Genomic DNA, 18,349 nt, shown 5'->3' with positions numbered 1-18,349 from the left:
AAAAGTCTCCGAGGACCTCCGTTTGTCCCAAATCTGCTTCATTCCACCTCTTGTAATCAATCCAATTCTACTTTTTGCAGCAATATGGCCCCGTCTTAGTCAAATTCATCATTTGTGGACCTTGGTGTTGTTTGTTTGTTGCCGCCGTGTTTGTAAAAACATGTTTTCCGCCATCGAATGGTGGGCTGGAACTGCCGGCCTACTGCTCCCCCTAGGGACAAATCAAACTGACAACAAAAGACAGCAGTGAAATTGAGAAAAACGCGCTGGCAAAGGTCTCCAAAACAGGGAGCAGAAGTGATATAGATGAGGAAAATTGCACAGAAACAGCACGGTGCAGGACTTGATGAGTGGAATATATTGATTCTTGAGGGGAAATAACAGATAAAAGGAAATTAAAACTCATTACCAAGTTAGAATTAGTGACATAGTTTCCGCCTATCGGTCGGGTAAACATAACCTCATAACTTACTTTAAGCTCTACATTTATTGATCCTACAGCAAATCTAACCCGGATCTGAGCTGAAGCAGAGCGATTGCATCCATTTCCAACGGTCAAAGTTCTTTCCAGAAGGAGGTATATTGTCATTTAAGATGTGAATAGCTTATCAGAGTCCCTGCTGAGTGTAAGATGGATCCCCGGGGGAAAATTATTTGCTTCGATTGGTGAAACAACACAGGAGCCGCTCTGTTATAAGGAGGCCGAGTGGTCACGGTAGATTTGCAAACGTACAATATTGGGATGTCATGATGAAATTTAAGACGTAAACATGGAATATTCCTCTACTGAAAAAAAAAAAATTGGTGAAAAATGAAACAAAGTAAAAAAAACAAAACAAACAAACAAAAAAAAAAAACACTAAATAATTAAACAAACCCAGAGGTTGTTTTGTTTTTTTTCTGGGGGAAAAAGTCTGCTAACCTGATAAAAAACATTCTGTGTATTTCAATTGCGGATAAATTTTGATGTTTTTTTTATTTTTTTAATAACACGAGTTTATGCTTTTTGTGCGACGTGCACTTTTTATTATCTCAGCATTTCTTTGTGAATGTAGCAGAAGCTGGAACATCGTGCTTGCCAGTTTGGCTCGCAGCTAACCTTTGGCACAAACCAGTCATCTGAGAGATGTTTCTGGTGTAGATGAAAACACAGCCTTCCATTTAAATGCACCGCCCCATGGTTCAGTTCACCTCTCTTATGTCCTTAACAGGATGTAAATCTGAGTCCTCCTGCTGGTCAGTGCAAAACACTTTACATCGCAAGAAATCCCTGGATTACAGGAATTCTTTGAGGACTGATCAGAAAATACGAATGGACTCTGAAAATATTATATGCTGCTTATGAATGCAAAAAAACAATAGTACTATGATGGTACAAAAAAATGAAATAAAATGTCTAAAAGAAGCATATTAACGAGTTTGTTGATGTCTTTTTATGGTGAATCGCCATTATTCATCGCCATTTTCGATCATAAATACGAAGTTAAACTATAAGAAATGATAGTAAAAGAATTGCAGTTATTTCTATGATGCTTTCAAGTTCTAGTGGAAAATTGGATTTTCCTAATGCAGCTCCGCACAAAACGCCCGTGGCGCTTTCAAAAGTTGTATTTAGAGACGTGACTCACAGTTACATATCACTTATTTGCTACTTATTTCGACTTATTTGCCCTAGTTTGTACGAAAACCAACAACGAAACTCCCCATTGCGCCACAGGACGTACATGACGCGATCGTCCTTCGGGACGTGTTTTGTGCATCGGTCGAGTTGGGTTTTTCCGAGGGTACGTGAACGCACCACGACCTGCCACGCGCTCCCGCCAAGCAGAAATTCAAAAGGCCCGCCCACTCCAGAAAGTATAAATAACCCCGACGCTCATTTGTCAGCGCTTTACATCCTGCAACCGGTTCATAAGCATCGGCGAGAGGAAGCTAAAGAACTACAAAAAAATGGTCAGTATTAAGGGGACACTTCTCAAAAAGGATTAGTTTAATTTTGTTATCTGTTAACGTATTATTTCTGTGGCTTTTAGTGTTTTTTTCTCCCAGAAAGTTGGCAGTGACGTTAATGTTTTCTCGTCGAGCAATTAGCATTTAGCGTTCACTTTTTTTCCAAGCTAGCATTCAACTTTCCGCCGTTGAAGTTAAAATCCATGTATCGATAAATAATAGAAGTCGAATTTACACCGTGTTTCTTTTTGCATAAAGGAACTTTTTAACCTCTGGCGCACTTTTTTTTTTTTTTAAAGTGTCAGTAAAAAAAGCTAAACGTTTTTCCCCATCCGACCTTTATAACTGTAATTGTCATAATAAACGCACATATTGAGGAAAATTGTTGCGCCTTTCTGAGAGCAGCTGCAAACTCAGGCCGAACAGGAAGCGGGAGTTGTTTGTCCTCCAGTTTGACATCCCTGCTGAGGCCTGCACGGATTTCCTTTGTGTGAATTCCCTCCTCCTCCTCTCCTTTTAAATTTCGCTAATATTCGCTGCCGTTCAGCACTTTGTCGTGCAAAAAGCCTGCTTTTTGCAAATCATTACTTTTCATTGCAACCGGTACTCCATTTTGATTTCTAGACTGCTTTAATGGGTGCAGTTTTTTATTTATTTTTTGATCTGGTGAATAAAGTGTAAAAAGTATTGAATATTTGCCTACGTGTACCCCGTTCAATAAACCTCGTGACTCTTTTACACTTTGGTTCATGAACTTGTGAGATGAACATCCAAAGGTCAAAGGTTGTGGGTGGAGGAACCAGAAGCTGCAGCAGCAGCTGAAGGCTTTGACAGGCCAGTCATTGTGCTTGAAGGACCGGGCTTAATTTAGCTTCTAATAATAAAAGTAAAAGCAGGTCAACGCGTGACATGGTTTTTTTTTTTTTTTTTTTTTTTTTGGTCTCACCGGAATATTAAGGAATTAGGTCAGGGAGGGCAATTTGCTGTCACGGTTAATTTTAAAAGTCTGATCGATGACCCGGTGTCTTGTCTTTGCAGCGCGAGTGTATTTCCGTGCACGTCGGCCAGGCCGGGGCCCAGATCGGCAATGCCTGCTGGGAGTTGTACTGCTTGGAGCACGGCATCCAGCCGGACGGCCAGATGCCCAGCGACAAGACCATCGGCGGAGGGGATGACTCCTTTAACACCTTCTTCAACGAGACGGGAGCCGGCAAACACGTTCCCAGGGCTGTGTTTGTGGACCTGGAGCCGACCGTCATTGGTGGGTTTTTTTTTTTTAAACCAAAGTTTAAGTGGCGTAGAAGAGAAATCTAGTGTTCAGATGTCCAGTCAGTGTAGATTTTTTTTCCTTGCTGCTTTCCAGATGAAATCCGCACAGGAACTTACCGGCAGCTCTTCCACCCCGAGCAGCTGATCACCGGGAAGGAGGACGCGGCGAACAACTACGCCCGCGGTCATTACACCGTCGGGAAGGAGATCATCGACTTGGTTCTGGACAGGATGCGTAAACTGGTAAGACCCGCTTTTGTTTTGGGAAACGAGGGCGAAACGGGACTTAGCAGGATGTAATTTCCCCCCGCAGGCCGACCAGTGCACCGGGCTTCAGGGGTTCCTCATCTTCCACTCGTTCGGAGGAGGAACCGGCTCCGGCTTCACGTCTCTGCTGATGGAGCGTCTCTCCGTCGACTACGGCAAGAAGTCCAAGCTTGAGTTTGCGGTCTATCCGGCACCTCAGGTGTCCACGGCTGTGGTGGAGCCGTACAACTCCATCCTGACCACCCACACCACGCTGGAGCACTCGGACTGCGCCTTCATGGTGGACAACGAGGCCATCTACGACATCTGCCGCAAGAACCTGGACATCGAGCGTCCCACCTACACCAACCTGAACCGCCTGATCAGTCAGATCGTCTCCTCCATCACCGCGTCCCTGCGCTTCGACGGAGCCCTGAACGTGGACCTGACAGAGTTCCAGACCAACCTGGTGCCCTATCCGCGTATCCACTTCCCCCTGGCCACCTACGCCCCCGTCATCTCCGCCGAGAAGGCCTACCACGAGCAGCTGTCCGTGTCGGAGATCACCAACGCCTGCTTCGAGCCGGCCAACCAGATGGTGAAATGCGACCCTCGCCACGGTAAATACATGGCCTGCTGCCTGCTGTACCGCGGGGACGTGGTGCCCAAAGACGTCAACTCCGCCATCGCCGCCATCAAGACCAAGCGCAGCATCCAATTCGTGGACTGGTGTCCCACCGGCTTCAAGGTGGGGATCAACTACCAGCCGCCCACGGTGGTCCCCGGAGGAGACCTGGCCAAGGTGCAGAGGGCCGTCTGCATGCTCAGCAACACCACCGCCATCGCAGAGGCCTGGGCGCGACTCGACCACAAGTTTGACCTCATGTACGCCAAGAGGGCCTTCGTGCACTGGTATGTGGGCGAGGGCATGGAGGAAGGGGAGTTCTCCGAGGCCAGGGAAGACATGGCCACCCTGGAGAAGGATTACGAAGAAGTGGGAACCGACAGCGTCGAGGAGGAGGACGAAGACGGAGAGGAGTACTAGTCTCTCTGAAGTCACCACCAGCACTACCAAAGGCAACAAAGTTCTATTTTTTTCTTTTGTTTTTTGCGACCATGTTCCAGTTCTGTAATCGGTTCAAACCGATTGCAGTTCATGTTTTCTTTTCAAACACGGCCCGTGAGTTTCTGCAAAACGCCGGCTTTCGGCCACTGCGCGGTTGCATTTAATCTTCCTCAATAAAGGAGAGAAAAAAAAAAAAAAACAACCCTTTGAGATTTCTGTGCTGCAAATTGATCTCTGCTTGCTGAGCAGCCGGCCTTTCTCCCTTCCCCTGCACCGCGCTCGCGTTACAACACACACATCAGCGAAAAACTCATTTAGAGGAGCAAACAAAACACTTCCTGCAAGAATGCAACGATTCTCTGCTCGGCGGAGGGGAAAGAATTCTAATTAACGGGGATTTCTCTCCGCCGCGGTGTCTCACACAAAGCCCGACTTGAGATCCTGACATCACGAACCCTTGAACCCACGAGCAGCGCGCCCACTCACCGAGTTCACTGGTTTACTGCGGGTCAAAGTGCAGAAACCAAACAGGATAAAGTCAAACTAAGTCAATGGGAGGAAAATCCAGACCGACATGAAAGAACCTCCAAATCCACCAAAAGAATTGAGAGAAACTGGCTTTTAGGGTTTGATGCCTGACCGGGATTTATTTGACCGAACTTTTCTGTATCATCATGGTTCCAAGAAAGCAACCGCTCAGTCTGTAGTCTAAACCATGAAATAGATTTCCAGATCACACATGACCTTTTGGTTTAATATTCCTTTATTTCCTGTGGGTTAAATACCACGGTCACACCTGAACCCCCATGAGGTTGACGGGCCTCTGGTTGTATCTCTTGGAAATGTCCTCTTCGATCTGGAACACAAGACCGTGCGGGAGAAACGGTTAGCGAGGTCCTGACGGCGGCGCTGCACTGGCCCCCTCGTGGCCGCAGCCGGGAGTGCACGTTGGTGTTTGGATTCATTTTTACAGCCAATATTTGAATTAAGTTGTGTTTTCCTACCAGTTTCTGGAGTTCCCGCGTTCGTCCCGCCAGCAGCTCGACCCGCGGCTCCAGCCTGGACTGCTCCTCCAGAGCTTCCTGCCTTTTCTCCACCATGGTGGCGGCCTTCAGCACCAGGATGTCCGCCTGCTTCATCTTCTGCCGCAGCACCTCCGTGACGCGCTCCACGTACCTTCAAGAGCGCCATACAAAAACAGTTCCTTCACCGGGTCCGAGCGGGGCGGGCGACGTGTTAAGGCGAGGGGGTTCACCGGGGCGAGGCCTGGATCATGAAGAGGTGCTGCATCCGGAGCGAGGTGAGTCGGCCCAGGAGATCCCGCACCTCCCACAGCATCTTCTGGATGTGCTCCCTCGTCTGGGCCTGGACCACGGAGGGGGCCAGCTGGAACTGGCTTATGGCCACCACGTCGGCCTCCTCCCCCATCTCGCTGAGGCGCTGGGTCAGGAAGGCCTCCAGCTACTTCCACGAAGGGGAGCGAGGTCACTCCCTTCGAAGGCGACGCCATTTTCACCAAAAAAGCGGGAGGTTCTCACCTCCATCAGCTCGTCGATGAACTGGCCGCGGGACTCCTGGTTCTCCAGGACGCTCAGAGCGTCCTCGCCCCTCGCCACGCCCTCCGGACCTACAACGCCAAAACGCCTAGCGTCAGCGGTGGACACGCCATCCGAGCGGGAACCGACGCCAGAGGATTCACTCACAGTCCGTCCCGGTTTCCATGAGTTCGATCTCCACGGCCGCCGCCTCGCCGTCCCCCCAGTCGATCCCGCCGCCGTCTTCCTGCACGGGAAACCCATACTTAGAATGGAAGCTTGTATTTCTCCGCTGCACTTTTCAGACGGGATAAAAAGCTCTCGCCTCGGGGTTCGGCTCCAGGCTGATCCCCCAGTCGATCCCGTCCTCCAGCGCGACGGCGGAGGACACGCCTGCCGCGTCCGTCACTTTGCCAAAATCGCCCCAGTCGATCTAGAGACGGGCGGGAAGACGAGACCGTGACCGAATGAAAAGACGAGAAACTAGGTGACGTGCGTTGCAAATGTATACGCAAGCGTGTGACGCACCGCGTCTTCCGCGAGATCATCGGGCGGCGCCGCCTCCGCCGCCGCCTTCTCGACGACCGCCGGCGTCTCTCCCGTCCGCCACTCGTAGAACGTCACGTTCCCACGTTTCCCGGCGAACGCCAGCATGGGCAGCACCGGCTCCGACCTGCCAGAGGGTCAACTCAATAACTCTGCAGATTTTTGCGTATCATCATTCGATCGATCGGATCCATTTCTCCCCGAGATGGACGTCGCTCACCATCCGCACACGAAGTCGGTGAAGGCGGCGTACAGCTGGATGTGCTCCTCCAGCTTGGCGGCGTCTTTCCCCGCCTCCTCCAGGACGGCCGGCAGCTCTCTGACCAGAGCCTGCAGCTCGCGGGGAACGTTGTCCCCCTGACGACACAGGCCGGAGTCAGCGTCGGCACAGACCGTGAAGGCAACACGTGCAGATTCAATCAATGCTCGGGTCTGTGTTAGAATACTGACATGAAAATCAAGATCACAACCCATTTTGTTTTTGGAATTTATAGGTATAAACACTTGGGATTACGTCTGAAAATCACCAGATTGGAGTTGTCATTTCATGAAAACGAACAAGTCGTAGACCGATACCACCAAGGAGCTCCACTGAACGCCACAGGAGGTCTTTCCTACCTGAGGCCATCAGACTTTTTAATTCCTCTTCCCTCAGCCGCAGGGAATCTTCAAATCTTTGTACTTAAGACCTTAAAACACTTGATAGCCTTAACTTTGACAATTTATATTCCATTGAATATCTTATTCTCCCTCCTTCCTACTATTATCTATTATTGTTTTTGCTTGAAACTCTGGCACAACAATTTCCTTCGGGATAAATAAAGTTGTTCTCGTCTCATCTCAAGTAACAATTCAACAAGAATTTCACCAGAGTTTTGTGAATCCGGGAAAAACGTCCGACCATTACGAAACCGTCGGATGTTGTAATTTTAGAAGCTAGCACGTAAACATTGATTTTATTCAATCTGTTGCTACCTCGTGTTGCCCGGAGGGTGGCGTCTAAATCTTGATGTTCTCAAAACACCTTTGCGCGTGATCCCTTTTGCGAAAATCCCGTGCGTGTTTTTACGTACTTTGATGCCGTACTGTTTGCAGGCGGCGTAGTAGCGCGCCCTGAGGTCGGCGGCAGCGCTCTGACACTCCACCTCCCTCCGGCTCAGCTCCTGCTGCAGCTGCTGGGCTTTGGCCAGCTGCCTCCTCAGAGCCGGGCCCTCGTAGCTCACGTTGCGCGTCAGCAGGCTGGCCACCTCGGCTGGAGGCCGACGTTCACATCGTCACGTTAACGGCGCGGCGGGGTGGTCTCTTACTGCTTTCCAGAATTTAAGAAAGTAAAATTAGCTTCTACTGACCCAGGTAGACGTTATCCGCCTCGTACAGGGACACGATCTCCTGCCAGTCCTGGGAAAAGACGGAGCGCCATCAGACCGGATCGGCGGCTCCGGGAAAACAACCGGGAGCCGATCGGCGGCCGACCCTCACCTTCATCCTCTGAGAGGAGTATCGGCCGAAGATGTTCTTGGAGGAGGCTTCGGTTCCCTTCAGTATCTCCACTATTCTCAGGCAGTGGAAGTAGTGAATGTCTGACCACGAGGACAGAAGCACAACACACATGTGAGACTTTGAAAGAAAACAAACTAAAAGAGTGTGTTCATACAGAGGACTCGGCTTCACGTTGTTTATCGCCTTAGCTTGTAGCTTCTGGCCCTTTTTAGCTTACATATTAGCTTTTAGCCTCTTTTAGCCTTAAGCTTAGTTTGAAGTTCTTTCTCTCAACCTCCATTTCATCTTCAGGTTCTTTATTCTAGCTTAACTATGAGCTCAGTTTGAGTTCTTCCCGTTAATAACTTGAGTTTTTCTTCCAGTGTGCAATGAAGCCTCTCGTTGCTTCTTCGGCTTTTACTTTTTGTTTCTTTTTACAGATTTTCAGGCAGGACCTACAGGAGCCAGACAGGAGCCGCTTGATCTCCTCGTTCTCGGGCATGTCCTGAATGGCGGCGTTGATCTTCTCCCGGACCGTTTGGATGACAGTCTGCCATTTTATATTACAGTGACGTCGATCGAGGAGCCAGTCTGCGGACACACAAACGCCTCTTTCAACAAGTCGCACCGACATGCGCATTCATCTGTGGATCTAGAAACCTAAACCGCCATCAAGGATTCGGGTAGAAACAGTAACAACGATGTGGTTCATAAAGGGCCTTTTGAAAATTGTGCATGCTACAGGCATCAGGTACGTGAAATGAATTATGACTCATGAAAAAATGTGACGGACAGAGATTATGGCTTTATTTGAAAACCCTCCTCCCCAAAAAAGGCAGAATTTTTAATCCAAAATTGAAATTTGTCTGAAAGAACTCAACACTTACCGGTAAAACGTATTTAGAAATATGGCTGAACGTCATGGGAGATCAACTTAAACAATCCAAAACCCTCTCTTCTAATGTTCCTGTATATAGAGTGACAGATAATCCGACTGATATTGATTATTTTGGTTTTGTACTGAAATATTCCGAATAAAATACGACACGCTATTTGCCTTTTTGGCTTCAGATAATATGCAAATGGGTGTATATATACAATTTTCTTTTAAAAAAAAGACAGCGAGAAATGCTTTGTGCAGATCTTGCATCCTTTACAATGTGTTCTGACACAAAACAGGTGAATATTAACAGACCTGAGATACATTAAATCAGCTTTTGAGTATTTTTGATGTAACATGAATCCAGTTGCAGTTATCTCAGATTTGACAGCTCCTAGCCGGATTCTTTGCTGGACAGTGAATAAGTGAAGTTTCGGTAAATCAAATTCGAGAATGGAAAACCTGCTCTCACCCAGAAGCTTGCTGGTCTGAATGTCGATCGGGACGTTTTGAATGTTTTGCTGCAAAGGAGAAAAAAAGGGAAACAGTGCTAAGCTAGCAAGAGATATAAAGCATAGTGACTTTTCCCCTCTTAGCTTCGGAGAACTCCCGTATCTGGACTTTAACCGTTAGCTAGCATGCTAGCCCGTTCCAGCTTACCTCCATTTTCCTTCGACTCCGTTATTCGAAACAATCTCACGACTTCATTTTATGTTTATTTTGAAGTATTTGTGACAGTCAGCCAAAACTGCTTAGACTTTCTTGTTGATGACACGTTAAGGGAAGGCCGACCAATAGAATGGGGTGATGTTTTAGCGTCACACAAACTGACCAATGAGACATTGCCTTACTGATAGGCGCATCGGGTTGGTGAACGTTGATTTAGCGCAGAGCTCACATCAGCCAATAGATGGCGGTAGATGTGGTTTCACTCTTATTATTATTATTATTATTATTATTATTATTATAAAACAGTGATGGTCGGACTGAAAGAACACAAAAATAACTCATTTAAATATGTTCGTAAAATAAATTCATCTTAGGATAATGAATACGCTTTTTATCCTTTTAAGGCGTAACGTTTCTGATTAAAGTTCTTTGGAAAAGAATAGAAAGGAAAGGTAAAGAAAAGACAAGAAAAGAAAAATAAAGAAAGGAAAAGAAAAAACTGAGGATCAGAAAGAAAAGAGAAGAGAAAAGAGAAGAAGCTCATTTGTTTTTATCAACGCAATCCTGATAACAGCTCATTGTTCAAATGAATAAATAAATCAGAAAATAAACAAATGATGAAATTACGTTAAAAAAAAAAAAAAAACTAAAACAAATAAATGTATCAAACAATATGACATCCGTTGTGTTACATGAGCACTTAACTCACACCCAGTCACTTGCACGTTATGTAAAATGATAGAATCAGGCATCTAAAAGGACAATAACAATTAAATATCCCCCACGGAGCGGAATATGCCATTCGCCCTGCGGCCTGTTCCACCTGTCGGGGACACGTGAGCTGAAAAATGGTTCCTTCCGGCTTCCGTGTCGCCACGAGGGGGGGGGGTTTCTAATCTGATTCCAAGCGAGTATGAAAAGAGGTAATTGCGGTGCAATCAGGAAGGTAAAGAGAGAGGACACTGTTAGCGTCCCCTGAGAGATTGCCGTATAAAAACTATAAAACCGTGAAAACAGAGCTGGAGCCGAACAATCGGCAGCGTGGGCGTGGGACTTATCAACCAGCAGCAGCGGCTCCGCTGATATTAGCGACACGAATCCGCTAATTTCTGCTTCCATTTAAACGGAAACTCCAAAATAACAGACCGGCTGGTGGCTTTTAAATATTAAAACAATGGAGATATGCATTTGATGGTGATGAGTGTTGTTCGTCTTCTTTAAATATTAAAGCAATTTCAGGGGAAATTAGAGGGAAACGTTTGAGGTCAGGGGTGCGCGCCGCGTATCGATCGATTCATAATTTTAAAACAAAATCCCCTCCCGTTGTCCCTCAAGGTCCATTTGGGACGACAGTTGCAATTCCAGTGTAATGCCTCGGCTCCCGCTGCGTCTCTGAATAATTCATAAGCACCGAATGATCTTAAATACCTGCAAGGGGAGTCGCAAATAACCACGTAATCACCTTATTATTTACGTAATGTTTACACGTGTTGTGGAGTTTTGATTAATAACAGAACCCCGGTGTGAATGTAAATCGGTAATGGGTGGAATATTTAAAGAGATGGTGTTATTACCTTTAATTACAAACAAATGGCTGATCTACATCATACATGTTGACCTTTGGTGACCTTCGGACCTCCGTGAGAGCGGATCTTTTTTTATTATATATATTATATATTTAAAGAAACCCCGCTATAGATGACATTTTTATTTTGCCTTCCTGGAATCTATTTAATAGATAATTGCAACGTGGAATTTCTGTCCCTTCTTTGTGAATTAATTTCTTTATTTCACAAATTTCCTTTCTTGTCCGTATGAGATTAAAGTGTTTTCAGGAGCGAAGGGATCAGGGAAACCGAGGCAACCTTTCATTAAACACATTCATTAATTCTCTTTACTACTTATCCTGCACTCATTGAGCAATTTTTTTATCCGTGTATGTGTATAAATACATATGCATATTTTTATATATTCATACTTGTGTATGCATGTGTTTACATAATCATATATATATATATACCGTAATATATACGCGATAAGCCGCAACTTTTTTCATGTAAACAACGATGCGGCTAATATATGGACTTTTTTGGGGGGGCGCTAACGAGCGTCACGCCGCTAAAACATTTATCCTCGTCACATCGGACCGATGAAATGACCGAGAAATTCTGAGTCCGTTCAACTCCGACACCGAAGAAGACGACTTTGACGGTTTTAGTGCGCAGGAGGAAGACCAAGATAGCGACCGGCTAGCCGGTGCGGCTAATATTGAGATGCGCTCTATAGTCTGGAAATTACGTAATATATATGTTGTTTGTTTGACTCCGCCAGTCACCGATTCTGTTCATGACTTCCACGTACAGGATTTCAAGGTGCATCCGGGGCTCGGAGGGGATCCGGCTTGGTGGCCGCAGGATGGAGTCTCTGGTTTTTTGCAGATGATGTGTTTCTGTCGGCTTCATCGGGCCGTGACCTCCAGCTCTCACCGGAGCGAGGATGAGGATCGGTGCGGCGTCTGCAGGGATGTGGACTCTGTACCGGTCTGTCGCGGTGAAGAAGGAGCTTCGGCTTTTGGCGGTCGATCTACGTTCCCGCCCTCGGGAGGCGACCGAGAGAACGAGATCGTGGACACAAGCGGCCGAAGTTAGAGGTTCCTTCAACATAAGGTGAGAAGATCGGTCATCCTAGTTTAGTTTCTTTTAAATCTGTATTTTTTGCACGTCTGTACAGCATCCTTGAGTGTCGAGTGAGGTGCCTTATAGAAAATGTATTAATATTAAATTTTATAAAATGTATTATATTATTGATATTACAATATATATATATATATATATATAAACAATTTCCGAAGCATGGAATAATTGAAGTACACCTCATCTCATGTAGAGCTATAAAACTATTCAGCATCAATTTAGGATCTCCATGTTTGAATTGTCTGTGTGTGTGTGTGTGTGTGTGTGTGTGTGTGTGTGTGTGTGTGTGGCTCCACACCTGCTCGGCTCATTTGAATGTTCTCCAAACTTGCAAAGTAAGAATCCATCCAGCGCCTGAGATCTTACACAATCTATGCAAAACACCAGGGAAGCTCTGGGCGATTGGGCGATATCCACACACACACACACACACACACACACACACACACACACACACACACACACACACACACATAGTCGGCATTCAGCCAAAGTCCAAACTGCATCGAAACAGACTCGAAATCCAAAAAAGAAACAACAATAAGAGTGAGTTTACGCACAGTAAAAGCTGCTTCAAGTGTCCTGGAGGGAAGGAAAGGATGCAAGGAAAGGAGGGAAGGAAGGGAGAGAGGGGGTCACATGACAGCAACATTTACTCAGCCATGCCCTCAGCTGGGCGGGATCAAGGTGTGTGTGTGTGTGTGTGTGTGTGTGTTTGAGGAGGGTGTGTGTCGGGGGAGGGGAAAGGTGAGACGGAGGCACAAACGCACAGGAGATGCTGCACCTGGTCGGCCGCAGGAAGGGAGGAACGGAAGAGAGGGAAGAAGTTTAGTTTGTTTAAAAAAATAAACAAAAACAAGAGAGTGGAGAGAGGAGGTGAAGAGGAGGCCAGGAAGATGGCGGCGCCGACTCACGTCTGACACGTTCAGCCTCGGTCCACGAAAAGGTAGGGAGATAAATTGTCCGCATCTTCTTGTTTCCTTGCAGAAGTTCTCCTGTTTGGCTTCCCGGTCAAGAAAAATTGCAAATACTGCAAATGTTTTTAATCCTGGTTAGAAATATTTGAAAAAAAACCTGAGTAAATTATTGACACCTGATAAACATCAAGAATTTTTTTTTTCATTTAATTTTAAGTGTATTTCACCTGACCTCTTTTTCCTTTTAATTAAATTTTATTTTAATATCATTTGAAATGCAGGCTAAACAGAGATGAGCCGGAAATTTCCAACATAATCTGTAATCTCCCGTCGTTTGCATCCGCCAAGTTCCTAAAACGCTATCAGTCGGTAAAAAATCCTCCAAAAAGAAAACAAGGAAGTTTGGAATTTATTCCAATTATTATAAACGCCCGATGCATTTGCAGATATTCCAATCACTAATCAACCATCCGGGAAGTTGTTTTGAACGTTAAACCGATCGATTGATGCGATCGGGTACGTCCGGGGGGGGGGGGGCGAAAAACGTGCGTTTCTGATCGAAGGGATCGATCGGTCCGGGAAAAAGTGATCAATCATCGTGGATGATTGACAGCCGGGTGGACACCATCAATCAAAAAAAAAACAATATTATCTATTGATCGATCTGTTTATCAGATCTCCGCAGCCGTCACGGTTCGCCTCCGACGGTCAAACACCGGTGAAACCCAAGAGCCCCCCCCCCCCACCCCCCCGCTCGAGTAAATTATAAATAAATAAACCAATAAATAAATTATAACAAGACCAATGAATTGAGAGAAGTACAAGTACAACCTCCATTCTTTCAAAGTGTATCTATCGCGGTTAGAAATCTCCGGAAACAGGGCCGAAACACACGGTGACTTATTAAGGCGAACTGCGTGTGTGTGTGAGAGTGTGTGTGTGTCTGTGTGTGTGTGTGTGTGTGTGTGGGTGTGTGTGTGTGAACGGGCCCTCCCTGTCTCAAAGGTCACGTCCAAGTCAAACACGGGGAACTAAAAGAAATATGCGAACAAGTTGCCCCCCCCCCCCCCCCTCCACCGCGGCGGGCGAAAGTGGCGCCCGGCTCGACTTTGCTCTGCAGAAAGAGTTGGATGGAAAGTCAACAGGAGGATGTAAATGTTCTGCAAACGTTTGTCGAGGAGCGGGAGAAGGAAGGGGAAAAGAAAAGAAAAGTGACTTATTTGGAGGAGGAGACGACGACGAACGGGGGTCCCGGCAGGGAGAACCCTAGCGGCTGGTTGCCGTGGCGACAGGCGGGTTCGATGAAGATAGTTCACGCAGAAATGGCAAAAATCTGAAATATTCATCCAATATTTTGCCGTTAGATTTCACATCGTCTTTATTTGTATTTTTTTTTTTCGCATTTTTTAAAATTATTTTTTTCACATTTTTTTCTACTCCTGGCTCTATGAAAAACATAAATTTAACACACAAATGAAGTAGTTTCCTTCTTTTTTTTTTTACTCTTTGGATCGAATCAAGTTTTGCACTTTTTTTTTTCTTTTTTACAGAAAATAATATTGTTAAAAATGATTTTATATCGATTCATTGTGAAAGAGGAGGTCACTTAAAGAAACAGAGATGGACGGACGACAACGTAAACACGTGTATCCATAGCAACCGGATGGATCCATCCATACGCAACAGGTGGATTCCATTGTGTGTTTTCCACGTCATTTTCCGCTGCTTATTTTTTAAATGTTTATTTTAAAGAAGTGATTTGATCGCCGGGCGTGGTCGCGGCTTCTCGGGAGGAAAATCCCGACCTTGAGGTCTCGGCCTGGCGGCGAATCACGCCGCTTGTTTGCTCGCCGCGTCTGGCGACCTTTGCACCGACGGCTCCTTCCAGGCCTTTCCGGATAAAGGCGTCTACAGGCAGGTTGTTCCTTTACTTATTTTAATAACAGAGTGTAAATATATTTGAATATATTCACACTTTTTACTGTATTTGAGTATATCAGAGAGAGAGCGAGAGAGAGGGAAAAATCGATAAAAAAATTGCTAATTGGGGAAAAGTAGAATTAAATATTTATAACTATTAGCAAAGAAGCCTGCTTAAAAAATAACAAAGAAAAAACCTTCAAATAAAATCGAATAGAAAATAATCCTCGAAGAGAATTACCAGAGGAATAGTTCAAGATACGAGGCTCGAACTGGAAAAAAAAAACAAATCACAAAAATACACAAAAAAACACAAAATACAAATCCAAATAAAGCTGTTTTTTTATTTTAAAAAGTAACACGAAATTTTCCGAGGGGAAAAAAAAAAAAATGAAAATAATGGTAAAATAATTGTAAATTAAATTTTAAATGTTAAATTAAAGTGGATTTCATTTGACTTAAATTAAGATAAAATTACCCGGTTATGAGACGGGTCCCGTTATGTAAGGGGTGACGTCGCCGCCCTGCTGGCCGTCCAGAATTAATGAAGAAGCAGGTGACGCTTCTTCATTAATTCATCATCTGGGAGGAGAACCTGGTCTCGGGTTCCCCCTCCTCGCCTGTTACCGTCTCCGAGCGACGTCACCTCCGAGCACAACCGACCCGGATTACACCGACCTGTACTCCTGTTCACGAAAGTCACGTGCTTTGGTAACCGTGGCGACGGCGTTGAAAACAAATTTGCTTCGGAGGTTTCGGAGGTTTCCCGCGCCGCGGGTGGAGCCGGGTGTCGGGTGGCGGCCGTCCCTCCCTCCGCCTTTGTCCGCTTCATTTGATCTCTCCGTTTCATGCTTTCATATTCATGTGAAGAGGTAATCGGCGTGATGAAATGGTCGCCGCGGTAACCGAGATCCACTCTGCGTATTCAGTCGGTCGCCGCCGCTTTCCTGCGTGTGAGAAGCACGGCGAGATACAAACGGATTTAAGATGTTCCTTGTTGCTCGGCTGAGCAGATGGACGACGTGGGATCGTGACCTTTGACCCGGTGGCTCCGCCCTCTTTCCCGCAGGTCAGCCCCGCCCCTTTCCTCCCCGCGGCGCCATGGCCGACTCCAGCTGGTGGAAGCTGACCTTCTCGCGCAAGAAGAAGTCCGAATCTAAGGTGCTGTACGAGATCCCTGCAGAGTACGGCAGCAACGCCGAGAACAAGGAGCAAGTCGGCGGCGGCGGCGGCAGCGGCGGCGGCGGCGTTGGCGTCGGCGCTCCGGCCGACCCCGCCAACACACACTTCAGCGCCAGGCTGGAGAAGATCGTGGACAAATCCGCCACCAAAGGCCGCCACGTCAAGGTCTCCCACTCCGGACGCTTCAAGGAGAAGAAGAAGGTCCGCGCCACGCTGGCGGAGAACCCAAACCTGTTTGCAGAACACCACCTGGGGGACGAGAACCACAAAAACAAGACTGAGATATGAGACACACACACACACACACACACACACTCACTCACACACGTGTCATAATCAGCCTCACGGGTGTGAATGTAAAATACAAAGCTAATAGCGCGTGCAACCTGTACAACACACACACACACACACACCCTGGTTCTGCAAGCGGTCACACCTGAACACACACTTGGGATCAACACACAAACATTGGACTTTAAAAAGGGGTGTGTGTGTGTGTTTTTCCTTTTCCCGCCGTGCATTCTACTCCGACCCTGCAGTGATTCACAGGGCGACCCCTCCCTCTGCAAACTTCCCCTTCAACCATTAGCAAATATTATTGTCATTTTTACCTTTTTTTATTATTATTATTATTATAAATATTATGTATGACACCTTTAGTTTTTTTTTTCGTGTTTTGCATAATCAACGCTGATGCCGGAGCGCGGGAAAAAAATCATTAGCAAAATATAAGCGCCGATTCAGGTGTTTTTTTTCTCCTCTGCTCCACCCACTTCCGGGGAAAATCTATGTTTTCTCAATACCTGGTTGACAAAAAAAAAAAATGAAGAATATGAAATTTTCTGCAGAATTCGTGTGTCCTTGTTTCAGTTTACGGCACCTGGATGTGATTCTCCAGTCGCACAGCCAAGCTTGCTGTTACATCTCCCCGCTGATCCCCGTAGTTGTGCAGCAGCACAACAATAAATATAAATTAATATAAATATATATAAAAATATAAAAAAATAGATAATGAAAAAAATGAAGACAACAACAGGAAAAAAAAAATTTAAATATTTTTTTTAAATTAAAAAGATGAAATAAACCCGGTTCGATTCCCAGCCCCTCCCAGTGTGTTTTGAGCAAGACACTGAACCTCCAACTGCTAGATAGCTGTCAACTGTTCATCCATGATGGGTTAAACACAAAGAGGAATTTTATTTAAGTACAATCACATAAAAAAAGGGCGTCTTGAGTCGTCTGCAGACACCAAACAACCCCAGTCTCCTCGGGAAGACCCCTCCTGTAGAGGATGTGTTATCTGACCAGTTCACATTATTGTTAATGTGTAGGCGTCCACTATCTCCTCACCCTGGTATGTTGCTAGGAGAACGCTGATAGCCTATCTACATTTCTGAGACGTGTGTGTGTTAGCACGCTCATACACCGGCTAAAGTGACCCCCGGTCACCTTTACAAAGGTTTAAAAGCAGCCCAGACAGGTTTGATGCGGTGAAAATACCTCCCTTCGATTCACCTTGTGCTCGGTGCTGCAGCCCGCTGGTTAGACACCGCACCTGCAGCGTAGCGTCAGGAATCAAATTTCTAAAAAAAAACCTAAATTCGGGTCAAAACGAACCCTTTTGACTGGACAAATCCGCATTATCTTGCACATGCTGCGCAAATTTTAACTCTCAAATGCACGTGACGAAATATGGCTTAGAAATATGACTTGCGATAGCGTAGCGGTTAGCGCTTCCACCTGCCAGCAAGGAGTCTTTGGACGAATAGATGAAGGAATGTTTAATCACATAATCTGTTGAAATATGCTTGTAAATGATGTGGAAAATAAATTGAAAAAGACAATTGTTGAAATGGTTTAAAATTGACTGAAAACAAACAGCTATGGAGCCCCAAGGAAAAAAACAATGTAATTAAAAGGAAAACAAATCAATGTGTTGTTTACGGAGCCGATTTATTCACCTCTTATTTCGACAAACTGCAACTCAAACTCGAAGG

At 45.9% G+C, this 18,349-nt stretch overlaps 3 protein-coding genes across 3 annotated transcripts; 2 read left to right on the top strand and 1 right to left on the bottom strand.

The window, feature by feature from the left end:
* The first annotated feature begins 1,838 nt into the window (after positions 1–1,838).
* LOC147215435 (tubulin alpha chain-like) lies at positions 1,839–4,791 on the top strand. The gene is made up of 4 exons (XM_086139413.1): positions 1,839–1,953; positions 2,989–3,211; positions 3,314–3,462; positions 3,533–4,791. Exons 1-4 carry the CDS (start codon positions 1,951–1,953, stop codon positions 4,508–4,510), a joined length of 1,353 nt encoding a protein of 450 aa, XP_085995539.1. The 5' UTR covers positions 1,839–1,950; the 3' UTR covers positions 4,511–4,791.
* Positions 4,792–5,276: 485 nt separating this feature from the next.
* On the bottom strand, positions 5,277–9,766 carry cdk5rap3 (CDK5 regulatory subunit associated protein 3). Its single transcript, XM_086139412.1, has 14 exons — positions 9,632–9,766; positions 9,444–9,492; positions 8,551–8,682; positions 8,092–8,192; positions 7,962–8,010; positions 7,686–7,864; positions 6,833–6,969; positions 6,595–6,739; positions 6,392–6,499; positions 6,235–6,313; positions 6,070–6,158; positions 5,787–5,992; positions 5,536–5,707; positions 5,277–5,387 (listed from the first exon to the last, which is right to left on the bottom strand). The coding sequence occupies exons 1-14, from the start codon at positions 9,635–9,637 to the stop codon at positions 5,322–5,324; spliced, it is 1,518 nt and encodes a 505-aa protein (XP_085995538.1). The 5' UTR covers positions 9,638–9,766; the 3' UTR covers positions 5,277–5,321.
* Positions 9,767–13,080: 3,314 nt separating this feature from the next.
* prr15lb (proline rich 15 like b) lies at positions 13,081–18,344 on the top strand. The gene is made up of 2 exons (XM_086139910.1): positions 13,081–13,279; positions 16,240–18,344. Exon 2 carries the CDS (start codon positions 16,272–16,274, stop codon positions 16,638–16,640), a length of 369 nt encoding a protein of 122 aa, XP_085996036.1. The 5' UTR covers positions 13,081–13,279; positions 16,240–16,271; the 3' UTR covers positions 16,641–18,344.
* Positions 18,345–18,349: the final 5 nt, after the last annotated feature.

Source organism: Fistularia commersonii, chromosome 32 (assembly GCF_037954325.1).
Source record: "Fistularia commersonii isolate RoL2024-O1a breed Wild chromosome 32, RoL_Fcom_v1.0, whole genome shotgun sequence".
Taxonomy (NCBI): domain Eukaryota; kingdom Metazoa; phylum Chordata; class Actinopteri; order Syngnathiformes; family Fistulariidae; genus Fistularia; species Fistularia commersonii.
This window is presented reverse-complemented; position numbering and strand designations above follow the sequence as displayed.

Excerpts from the sequence above, each read along its gene's own strand:
- LOC147215435 (XM_086139413.1), top strand. Across the intron at positions 3,212-3,313 it reads CCTGGAGCCGACCGTCATTG|ATGAAATCCGCACAGGAACT; the intron begins GTGGGTTTTTTT and ends GCTGCTTTCCAG. Across the intron at positions 3,463-3,532 it reads TGGACAGGATGCGTAAACTG|GCCGACCAGTGCACCGGGCT; the intron begins GTAAGACCCGCT and ends TTCCCCCCGCAG.
- cdk5rap3 (XM_086139412.1), bottom strand. Across the intron at positions 7,865-7,961 it reads GGCGGATAACGTCTACCTGG|CCGAGGTGGCCAGCCTGCTG; the intron begins GTCAGTAGAAGC and ends GTCGGCCTCCAG. Across the intron at positions 6,500-6,594 it reads ATGATCTCGCGGAAGACGCG|ATCGACTGGGGCGATTTTGG; the intron begins GTGCGTCACACG and ends GCCCGTCTCTAG.
- prr15lb (XM_086139910.1), top strand. The coding sequence starts at position 16,272 with ATGGCCGACTCCAGCTGGTGGAAGCTGACCTTCTCGCGCAAGAAGAAG.